The following is a 12,241-nucleotide window of genomic DNA, read 5'->3' as shown; positions in this document are numbered from 1 at the left end:
TAAGTCAGTTTGTGGTGGATGCTGCCTGACCTGAGACCCACCCTTTAGGGCAGTGGGCTCCTCTCTGGCCCAGGGCAGGTCCAGAAATGCCATCCAAGAGTCAAATCCTGGAATCAGGGACCCCAAGAGACCACTTAGTGCTCTATCCTCCTATGCCTGTGCTGGTACCTAAGGTGAAAGACAAAGTCCCCTTTAGTTTTCCCTCTGCTTTTCTCAAACAGAGGGAGTTTTTTTCTCATAGCCACCACAACTGATAAAGTGCTGAGTCTCACCTGAAGCCAGCAAGTCTCAGAGGCTCATGCAAGACCCTTGATGTAGTACCTGGGTATCACTGCTGGTTGTTCAGGTCCCAAGGGCTCTTCAGTTAGCAGGTGATGAATGCTGCCAGTTTTGGGTCCTGTCCTTCAAGTCAGGGGGTTCCCTTCTGGCTCTGAGTATGTCTAGAAATGACATCTGGGAACTAGGGCCTGGAATGGGGGCCTCATGACTCTGACCTGTGCCCTGTCCTGCTGTGGTTGAGCTGTTACTCTCCTCAAGCAAAAAGAAGGGGTCTCTTTTGTAACCTCAAGATGTGCAGCATGGGGTTAGGTGAGGGTGATGCCAGCACGCCTTTGGCTGCCCCAACTGGTGTCTCAGTATGTCATGTGCCCACCCAGTTCACTGTCTCTGGGCCTAGTTCAGCTCTAGGACTCACCTAAGGGTTTCAGTCCTTATGGCCTACACTGCCTTTCAAGTTTACTTGGACACAGAGGGCACTGCAGCCCTCAGTGGCGAGGTTTGCAGAAACTCAAATTCGTACCGATGGAATGGGCATTTCCCCTCTGGCTTGGGCTAATTTAAATGTTCCCTCTGTGGCTGGACATCAACTGAGTTTAGTCTGGTTTTCCTTTCCAGGACAGCACTGAGTTCAGTGCCTCAAAACTGCTGTGTTCTCCCTCCCTCAGTGCCCAGAGATGCTCTCTGCCCCACTCTGCCACTTCTGGGGTGTAGGGGAGGGGTGGCGTTAGTGACTCAGGACTATTTTTGCTTTTTTGTGTTTGTTTGTTTGTTTTTTACCTCTTCTGTGCTTCTTTCAGTGGTGTGAAGTTAAAACCAGGTACTATGAGTCTCACCTGATTTTGGGTTCTTATGATGGTGTTTTTTTTCTGTGTAGATAGTTTTTAACTTGTGTTTGGGGATGATCAATGGAGCCTTCTATTCTGCTATTTTGCTCTGCCTCTCTAATTCAAATATGTGGTTAACTTTTATAGGGGTTCCATGAACATTTGAAAAGAATGTGTGTTGTTTATAGCAGGAGTCCCCACCCCCAGGCCATGGACCAGTATGGGTTCATGGCCCATTAGGATCCAGGCCGCACAGCAGGAGGTGAGCGGCAGGCTGGCAAGTGAAGCTTCATCTGTGTTTGCAGCCACTCTCCATCACTCACATTACTGCCTGAGTTCCACCTCCTTTCAGATCAGTGGCAGCACTAGCTTCTCATTGGAGAGCGAACCCTATTGTGAACTGTGCATGCAAGGGATCTAGGTTGCGTGCTTCTTATGAGAATCTAATGGCTGATGATCTGTCACTATCTCCCACCATCCTAAGATGGAACTGTCTGATGCAGGAAAACAAGCTAAGGGCTCCCACTGATTCTACATTATGGTGAGTTGTGTGATTATTTAATTATATATAACAATGTAATAATGATAGAAATAAAGTACACAATAAATGTAATGCACTTGAGTCATCCCAAAACCATCCCCCTCCCCAGTCTATGGAAAAATTGTCTTCCATAAAACCAGTCCCTGGTGCCAAAAAGAATCGGGACCACTGCTTCATAGCATATGAAGTTATACACCTGAGTATGAAATAAAATGTATAAATTATATTATTCAGATTATACCTTTTTTTGACCATTTAATTTTTTACTGCTATGTTGTTTGACATGTAAGCATCCTCTTACCCCATAGAACTTTACTGCGATGTGAATATTTTATCCCTTTCAGTTCTAATTCATCATTTTTACCTTGAATTCTGTGTTTGCAGTTAACATTACCATTGCTACTTAATTTTGTTTGTATTTCTTAGACATATATTTTCTCATCTCTTTATTTTCCATATTGTTAAGACTTTTTGTTTGAGGTGTTTTGTTTTGAACAATAACTTAGTGATGTTTTCTTTTGCCCCAATCTGATTATGTTTGTCTCTTTATAGAGAAATTTAACACATTCACATTTGTTGTGGTATTTGTATTTTATTTGGTCCCTATTGCTTTTTGCAGAGTAGCAGGTGAACTGGGGGGAAGTAAGGTTTTTTTTTTCTTTTCTGTCTTGCTGTATTGATCAAATTTTCTTTATTTGTCTCCCTTCCTGCTAGAGATTGAGAAGTTCTACTACTCAGTTTCCCCTGCCCCCAAAATGATACATGAGTGTATAATTTCTAAGGTAAAACTTTTAAAATTCACGGTTGCCACATAGGTGCCATAATTTAACTATGCGTAGAATGCTGCAGTCTATGATCTTTTTCTCTCAGAGTTCTGTAAGTGTTACCTCACAATATTCTGACATTTAGGGTTGATGATAATCACATTCTCTTTCTTTTGAAGATAACTTTTTTTTTTTTTTTTTGACATAGAAACTCTAAAGCTTTTCTCTTTATTTTTGGAAATTTTTTTTCAATGCCCAACTCTTTGTCTTATGTTTTCCCCTTAAGCTTTGGAAAAATTCTTTGCAAATGTTCTCATTTACTAATTTTGATGTTTGAAAGATTCATGCCACTATGCATTGCTTCAGTGCATAGTAGACTTTGCACTGAGTTTTTATTTGGGTAATCAACTTTTTCATTTCCATAGTTTCTTATTTTCATATTTCTCCTTTTTAAACAAAAGCCTGCTGTTTTATAATCAATGTACATTCCTAACTTTTTAACATTTTTGTTGGAGTATAATTAACATGTAATGAACTGTATATGTTTAAAATATATAGTTTGATACGTTTTGACATATGTATGAAACTGTGAACCATGAAACTATCACCACAGTCAAGATAATGAACATATGCATCCCTTACCAAAGTTTCCTTATGCTCCTTTTTAATCATTCCTGCCTCTAGACTGTCTTCAGGAAACCATGGATCTGCTTTCTGTCACTAAAAATTAGTTTGTATTTTGTAGAATTTTAAGTAAGTAGAATTACACTATGTGCTCTTTTTAAAAACATATTTCTAGGCCAGGTTCAGTGACTCACGCCGGTAATCCTAGCACTTTGGGAGGCTGAGGTGGGAAGATTGCTTGAGGCCAGGAGTTCCAGACCAGCCTGGGCAACATGGTGAAATCCCATCTCTACAAAAAAATCTAATAATTAGCCAGGCATGGTGGCCTGTGGCTGTGGTTCCAACTACTCAGGAGGCTGAGGTCGGGGGATCTCATGAGCCCAGGGCATAGAGGCTCCAGTGAGCCATATTCACACCACTGTACTCCAGCCTGGACAACAGAGCAAGACCCTGTCTCGAAAAAGAAAGAAAGAAAGAATTTTTTTAATTAAATAAATACAAATGGAAACATATAGCCAGGCATGATGGCTCATGCCTGTAGTCCCAGCTACTCAGGAGGTGAGGCAGGAGGATCACCTGAGCCTAGGAGGTCAAGGTTGCAGTGAGCCAAGATCAAGTCACTGCACTCCAGTCTGGGCAACACAGTGAGACCCTGTCCTCAAAATAAATAAATTTAATTTAAAAATTTCTAGGCCAGGAGCAGTGGCTCAAGCCTGTAATCCCAGCACTTTGGGAGGCCGAGACGGGCGGATCGTGAGGTCAGGAGATCAAGACCATCCTGGCTAACACGGTGAAACCCCATCTCTACTAAAAAATACAAAAAATTAGCCGGGCGAGGTGGTGGGCACCTGTAGTCCCAGCTACTCGGGAGGCTGAGGCAGGAGAATGCTGTAAACCCGGGAGGCAGAGCTTGCAGTGAGCTGAGATCCGGCCATGCACTCCAGCCTGGGTGACAGAGCAAGACTCTGTCTCAAAAAATAAAAAAAAAAAAAAGAAAAAAATTTCTAAATGAAAATTTCAAACATACAGAAAAATAGAGAACAATATAATGAACTACAGTACATCTATTACCTACATTTATAATATTGTTTTGGTGGTTCATGTATCTAATTTTTAAAAGTAAATTGGCTTTATTTTTAAGTTTTTGTAAGTTTTTCTAATTAATAGACTTTATAAACTGATATGGTTTGGATTTGTGTCCTCACCCAAATCCTATGTCAAATTGTAATCCCCAGTGTTGGAGGAGGGGCCTGGTGGGAGGTGACTGGTTCATGGGGGCAGATTTCCCCCTAGCTGTTATCATGATAGTGAGTGAGTTCTCACGAGATCTGGCTGTTTAAAGTGTGTAGCACCTTCCACTCCACTCTTCTACTCTGGCCATGTAAGACGTGACTCCTTCCTCTACCTTCCGCCATGATTATAAGTTTCCTGAGGCATCCTCAGCCATGCTTCCTGTACAGCCTGCAGAACCGTAAGCGAATTAAGCCTCTTTTCTTTGTAAATTACCCAGTCTCAGGTAGTTCTATGCAAGAACAAACTAATACATAAACCTGAACAGCAGTTTTAGGTTTACAGAAAAATTGAGCCAATATTATAATGAATTCTTATAGATGCCCTTTGCCCTGCATACATTTTCCCCATTATTAACATTTGCAATAGTGTGGTATATTTGATACAAGTAGTGAACCAATATTGATATGTTATTATTGACTAAAGTCCATACTTTACATTAGGGTACATCCTTTGTGTTGCACAGTTCTCTGGGTTTTAACTGTGTAATTTTTGTTTGTTTGACAACTTTCACTTACTATAATTATTTCAGGATTCATTCATGTTTTTATGTGTATCATGTGTTTGTTCCTTTTTGTTCTACCTTTTGTTTATTCACATGTTTATGGACATTTGAGTGTTTCCAACTTGGAACAAATTCAGATAAAGCTGCTATGAACATTCACGTGTAAGCCTTTGTGTACACATATGATTTGGGAAAATACCTAGAAGTGGAATGACTGGGTTATATGGTAAGAGTATGTTTAACTTTCTGAGAAGTTGGAAAACTGTTTTTCCAAAATAGTCATACTGTTTTTTATTCCAACCAGCAGCGTATGCGTTCTGGTTGTTCCACATCTTTGTCAATATCTGGGATTGTCAGTCTTTAATTTTAGTCATCTTAACAGGTGTGTTTGATATCTCAGTTTTTAAATTTGTATTTCCCTAATAATTAATGGTGATGAACATATTTCTTATTCTTATTGTCTATTGTCTATCTGTATATCACACATGGTAAGGTACCCATTTTCACATCTTTTGTCCATTTTTGTATTGTCTTTTTTTAATTACTCTGTTTTGAGAGCTCTTTATATATTCTGGATATAAGTCCTTTATCAAATATAAGATTTAAACATTGTTTTCTCTTTCTCTTAACATTGTCTTTCAAAGACCAGAAGCTTTTAATTTTGATAAAGTTCAACTTACCAATTTTTTAGTGGATCAAAATTTTGGTATTGTATCTGATAACTCTTTGCGTGACCCAAGGAGACAAAAATACTTTATGTTTTTTTTCCAGAAATTGTATCTTTTTATGTTTTATTTACATTTAGATTTGTGATTCATTTTGAGATAATTTTTGTATGTGGAGTAAGATATGGATTCAGGTTTATGATTTTTGCATATGGATATCCATTTGTTCTTGCACCATTTGTTGAAAAGAATATTCTTCCTCCACTGATTTATCTTTTCACCTTTATCAAAAATTATTTGACCAGGCTGGGCTTGGTGGCTCATGCCTGTAATCCCAGCACTTTGGGAAGCCAAGGATCACTTGAGGCCAGGAGTTCCAGACCAGCTAGGAGTCTGAGGCCTCTCTAGAGATAGGGAGACCTTGTCTCTTTGAAAAAAAAAAAAAGGGCATGGTGACACACGTATGTGGCTGTAGCTACTCAAGAGACTGAGGTAGGAGGACCTTTTAAACCTGGGAGGTAAAGGGTACAGTGAGCCATGACTGTGCCACTACTCTCTAGTGAGGCTGTGTCTCAAATAAAAAAAATTGGCCAGGCACAGTGGCTCATGCCTGTAATCCCAGCTCTTTGAGAGGCTGAGGTGGGTGGATCACTTGAGGTCAGAAGTTCAAAACCAGCCTGGCCAACATGGTGAAACCCATTTCTACTAAAAAAAAAAAAATTAGCCAGGCATGGTGGCAGGCACCTGTAACCCCAGCTACTTGGAAGGCTGAGGCAGGAGAATTGCTTGAACCCAGGAGGTGGAGGTTGCAGCGAACCAAGATCACACCACTGCACTCCAGTCTGGGTGACAAAGCGAGACTCCATCTCAAAAAAAATAAAATAAAATTGACTAGGTATGTTTGGTTCTATTTCTGATCCCACTCTGTATTCTGTTTTGTTAGTCTGTATGTTTGTCATTATACCAGTACTACACTGTTTTGATTACTATAGATTTTTTTTTTTTTTTTTTTTTTTTTTTGAGACAGGGTCTCTGTATTGCCCGGACTGGCATGCAGTAGCACAATTACAGCCCACTGCAGCCTTAACCTCCAGGGCTTAAGCGATCCTCCCACCTCAGCCTCTCAAGTAGCTGGGACCACAGCCATGCGCCACCACGCCTGGCTAATTTTTTATTATTTGTAGAAACAGTGTCTCCCTATGTTGCCCAGGTTGGTCTCGAGCTCCTGGCCTCAAGCGATCCTCCTACCTCAGCCTCCTAAAGTATTGGGATTACAGGTGTAAGCCACTGTGCCCAGCCTACTGTAGCTTTATAATAAAACTTAAAATAAGGTGGTATAAGTAGTCCTCCAACTTAGTTTCTATTTTTCAAACTTGTTTGATTCTTCTAGGTCCTCTGCAGTTTTCAAATATATATAATGAGCTATGCATAGTTTTTATTGCAGAACAGAAGTTGATTCATTACGAATAAATCAGTTATTCTTTAGTCTCAGGATTAAAACAAAACAATGTAAAAGAAAAAACTTCATGTGTCACACTTTAGGTAGACAGATATTTTCTTGCTAGGTAAATAATGTCAATATTCTGTGCCACATGAGAACTGAGCATAGAATTATGATTGCATTTTTATATCAGTTAAGGTCATTTGGTTCAAGGCAACAGAAATGAAATGGGGATTTATTGGGAAAATGCTGGGGTAGCTCATCAAAGTGGAGGGTGAGCTGCAAGATCCAGGGTAGCTCTGAGAACCTTTAGACATTCAACGTAAGTACTCACTGTCTTCATGATTCTATTAGCCTTTCTCCTTTGTGTCTCTCTGAGATTTTATTTTCCTAGGCTATTTCATGTAGTGGAGTCCATGGCCTCCAAGAAGAGGAACTTTCTCTACCAGCTCCACTAAGAAAAATTTTGGAAAGGAATCTGATTGGCTCAGCCTGGGCCACTTTCATTACTAAATTAGTCACCTTTATTAGGGAAATGGAAAACTCTAATTGGTGAGCTCTGGAGTTTAATGTGAGAAAGTTTTCCCAAACGAAGGGATTACTGTTGTCAGAAGTACTGAAAGTAGTTGTTGGGTACACAAACCCAATGGATATTCACTACCATGTACTATACACAGCTGAGAGAGAGAACTATTTGATGACTTCAAGCAATAGATTGCAGTTGGTGGGCTTTCTGAAATTCTCCTTGATACATACCATTTACCTTGTTTTTCCTAAAAAAAAAAACAAAAAACAAAAAACAAAAAAAAACTAATCTATTCTCCTTAGGCTATGTGGCATATTATATATAACATGTAAAAGTTGCCAGTATTTACATCTTGGTTTTATATGTGAGAAATTATTGCTGATACTGTTTTGTTTAAATATTATATGGCAGTCCATAATCTTCATTCATATTTTTCTCTACTTTCTCCTTTAGGGTGCTGGAAATGTAAACAAGAATAGACTGTTCATTCCCGATGGCTTTTAGTCTATACTAACATATTGTTTGTCATGGCATCCGAGACTGAAAAGACCCATGCTTTACTGCAGACTTGTAGCACTGAATCTCTTATTTCCAGCCTTGGTCTGGGGGTATTTTGCCTCGTAGCTGACAGACTTCTTCAGTTTCCTACAATTCAGCAAAATGACTGGCTTCGTGCTCTCTCAGATAATGCCGTACATTGTGTAATTGGCATGTGGTCATGGGCAGTAGTCATTGGAATAAAGAAGAAGACTGACTTCGGAGAAATCATTTTAGCTGGATTTTTAGCCTCTGTTATTGATGTAGACCACTTTTTTCTAGCTGGATCCATGTCTTTAAAGGTAAAAAGCATAGGCTTAATTTTTCTGGTATTTAATTTCCTTAGCACTGTTTTGCTGATCTTTACAGCATCATTTAGAACTAGAGAGGATTTGTCTTAAAATAGGAAACACATTCATTTAACCTTTTTGATCACTTAGTACTTCCCTAAAGATGCACACAAATACGTTGCTAATCAAATTATTTGCCATCACAAACTGCTATGGATTCACATAGAGCAAAGACCCATGAACTGTATGTACCTAAAGAGTTCAGTGCTGGCTTACAGAGGATGTGTTTAGCCAGGTCTTGAAGAAAGTATTAGCAAACCGGTTTAAATTAACAGGGGTCATTCTCAAGGCTATCCTAGTTCTTTTTGTATCAGTGTACTTTCTTCAGGAGCACACTTAATATTTCCCCCTTATTCTTTATGTTTTACAGTTAGTATGCAGCTCCTAAGTACTCCATAAAAGTTGAATAGCTTTAAGATGATTCCCAGTCCTGAGGAATGACTTGAACAGATTAATTCCCCCAGTCCCTTTTGGGGCCAAAGGCATGTATTTCAATTGGATTGGTTAGAACACGGTCCCTTGTGGAGAAATTGAGGAATTTCATTGAGGCATTCAGAAGTTTAGTTATATAGCTCACAAATGAACTAAACTTAAATGTTGGTTCAGATAATATTTTCTAAATGTCAGAAGATTTGCCTACATTTTATGTGTTTATGATCTATAAACATTTCAGGAAAGAAATCTAAACTCATAGAGCAAGGACTTTCTATTTCATTCACCCCTGGCCTAGAACAATGCCTGGCTTACCTAGTAGATATTCAGGAAATATGAGAAAAGTGAATGAGAAACATTCACTTTTTCCTATTATATGTCGGGTACCAGGTATTTCTCAGAAATTGTTTCACTTATTTAGAAATTTAATCAGTAAAGAATCAGTAATTGCTAATTAAAGACAAACTTTTGTGCTATAAGTAGAGTTAACATAACATTTTGTTTAAATTGAAATAAGAAGACTTGAGTTTGAATCCTGTTTTTCTGGTGTTAGCAGAGTACTTTCTTTTTTTTTAGTTTTATTTTAAATTTTTATGGATTTAGGGCCACAAGCATAGTTGTATAATGTGTATGTATTGCATAGTGGCAAAGTCTGAGCTTTTAGTGTACCCATCACTCTAATGCTATACAAATAGTATTTTATCTCTCACCTCTTCTCACCCTCCCACCTCTTGGAGCCTTCAATGTCTATTATTCCACTCTGTATGTCCATGTGTACCCATTGTTTAGCTCTCGCTTACAAGTGAGAACATGTGGTTTTTTACCTTACTGTTTCTGCATCATTTCACTAAGGATAATGGCCTCCAGTTCCATCCATGTTGCTGTAAAAGACATGATTTTATTATTTTGTATGGCCAAGTAGTATTCCCTCTTGGGGTCTCTAATGTCTATTATTTTACTCTGTATGTCCATGTGTACCCATTGTTTAGCTCTCGCTTACAAGTGAAAACACGTGGTTTTTTACTTTCTGTTTCTGCATCATTTCACTAAGGATAATGGCCTCCAGTTCCATCCATAAAATCAGACACGATTTTATGATTTTTGTATGGGCAAGTAGTGTTCCATGGTGTGATTATATATCACATTTTAATCCAGTCATCCACTGATGAACACTTACGTTAATTCCATGACTTTGCTATTGTATATAGTGCTGTGATAATCATACAAGTGCATACATTTTTTATATAATGATTTCTTTTTTTGTTGTTGTTTTTTGAGATAGGGTCTTGCTCTGATGCCCAGGCTGTAGTGCAGTGGTGTGATAACGGCTCACTGCAGCATCAACTTCTTGGGCTCAGGTGATTCTCCCACCTCAGCCTCCTGAGTATCTGGGACCATAGTTCACATGCCACCATGCCAGGCTAATTTTAAAAACATTATTTGTAGAGGCAGGGTCTCCCTATGTTGCCCAGTCTGTTCTCAAACTCCTGGGCTCAAGTGATGCTCCTGCCTCAACCTCCCAAAGTGCTGGGATTACAGGCATGAGCCAGTGTGCCTGGCAATAATTTATTTTATATAATAACTTATTTTCCTTTTGGAAGATATTCAGTAGTGGGATTGCTGGATCAAAAGGTAGTTCTACTTTTAGTTCTTTGAGAAATCTCATACTGTTTTCAGTAATTTATATTCCCACCAACAATGTATAAGTGTTCCCTTTTCTCTGCATCCTTGCCAAGATCTGTTGGTTTTTGACTTTTTATTAATAGCCATTCTGATGGTATGTGATGGCATCTCATTGTGGTTTTAATTTGCATTTCTCTGATTATTAATGATATGGAACATTTTTTCATGTTTGTTGGCTGCTTATTTGTTTTCTTTTGAAAAATGTCTGTTCATGTCCTTTGCCCACTCTTTGATAGGGTTGTTTTTTCTTGTTGAGTTGTTTGAGTTCCTTGTAGATTCTGGATATGAGCCCTTTGTCAAAAGAACCCTATTTTCTCCCATCCTGTAGGTTGTCTGTTTACTCTGTTGATTATTTCCTTTGCTGTACAGAAGCTCTTCAGTTTAATTAAGTTCCCTTTTCTTCTTTAAGTTTAACTTCTTCATCTGTAATATGTGGATTATAACATTACTTACCTTGTGGGGTTGTTGTGAGGATTAAGTAAGCATGATAAGTGACATGGCCTAGTAAATATTAACGGTAAATGGTCCAGGCGTGGTGGCTCACGCCTGTAATCCCAGCACTTTGGGAGGCTGAGGCGGGCGGATCACGAGGTCAAGAGATCAAGACCATCCTGGCCAACAAGGTGAAATCCCGTCTCTACTAAAGATACAAAAAAATTAGCCAGGCGTAGTGGCAGGTGCCTGTAATCCCAGCTACTTGGGAGGTTGAGGCAGGAGAATTGCTTGAACCCGGGAGGCATAGGTTGCAATGAGCTGAGATCATGCCATTGCACTCCAGCCTGGGCAAAAAGAGCGAAACTCTGTCTCAAAAAAAAAAAAAAAAAAGGAAAAAACAATAAATAAATAAAACAATAATGAAGCATTATAAAATATGTGATTCATAAATGTATTCATCTAGAATTTATTCTTTTATAATTTTTAAAAGCATTTGGGCTGCATAGCATATTTATCCTTTAATTCACTTAGAAGCACTATTGTTAAGAATATGAGCTATAGAGTTAGACAGACCCAGGATCAAATCCCAGCTATGTCACTCATTAACTGCACAGTATGGGGGAAGTGACTAGCCTCACTGCCTCAGTCTCCTCTGCTGTAAAATGCTACCTACCATATAGAGTTGTTATAAGGATCAAATGAGATAGTGCACATAAAGTACAGCATAGTGCTAGTATTAATCATTATTTTTGAATTAAGTATTAAAATATTTTACATTCACCATAAGGTGGTATGTGATTATCAGTAATAAATATCAAACCTGAATAAGTATTCGTGGCAGTGATCTACTTTTACTTCTGTGATTCTATGATAATTCCATTTTCTTTCATTAGTCATCGTTTTTCTATTAATAAAAAAATCAAAGGCCAGGCACAGTGGCTCATACCTGTAACCCCAACACTGGGAGGCTAAGATGGGAGGATCGCTTGAGATCAGGAGTTGAAGAGCAGCTTGGGCAACAGAGTGAGACTCCATCTATACAAAAAATAAAAAAACTAGCCAGGCATGGTGGTGTATGCTTATAGTTCCACCTAATCAGGAGGCTGAGGCAAGAGGAACACTTGAGCCCAGGTGTTTGAGATTACAATGAGCTAAGATTGTGCCACTATACGCCAGCCTGGGCTTTGAGACAGCAGAAGTCTCTGTCTAAAAAAAAAAAAAAAAAAAAAAAAAAAAGCTACATTGATGTTTTAGAAATCAGCAAACAACAAGAATTTCCAGTTTCTTTTTTAGCAGCTATTAATATAAATAGATGTTAATTCACAAATAAGAATGTAAAGAATCA

The 12,241-nt window shown here is 38.7% G+C and overlaps 1 protein-coding gene across 6 annotated transcripts in view; it reads left to right on the top strand.

The window, feature by feature from the left end:
- TMEM267 (transmembrane protein 267) overlaps positions 1-12,241 on the top strand; it is a 43,361-nt gene that overhangs the window by 25,368 nt on the left and 5,752 nt on the right. For 3 of the 6 annotated variants that reach the window (XM_010363133.1, XM_010363132.2, XM_030927995.1), the window contains one exon: positions 7,913-8,298. In XM_010363133.1, coding sequence (XP_010361435.1) covers positions 7,987-8,298 — 312 coding nt within the window. In that variant the 5' untranslated portion in view covers positions 7,913-7,986. Of the gene's footprint in view, positions 1-1,299; positions 1,645-2,357; positions 2,427-7,912; positions 8,299-12,241 lie in introns of those variants that run through there. The other 3 variants (XM_030927994.1, XM_030927997.1, XM_030927996.1) reach the window with 2 other exon arrangements.

Source organism: Rhinopithecus roxellana, chromosome 3, assembly GCF_007565055.1.
Source record: "Rhinopithecus roxellana isolate Shanxi Qingling chromosome 3, ASM756505v1, whole genome shotgun sequence".
Lineage (NCBI taxonomy): Eukaryota > Metazoa > Chordata > Mammalia > Primates > Cercopithecidae > Rhinopithecus > Rhinopithecus roxellana.
The sequence above is the reverse complement of the archived record's forward strand: the minus strand, read 5'-3'. Positions and strand labels throughout refer to the sequence as shown.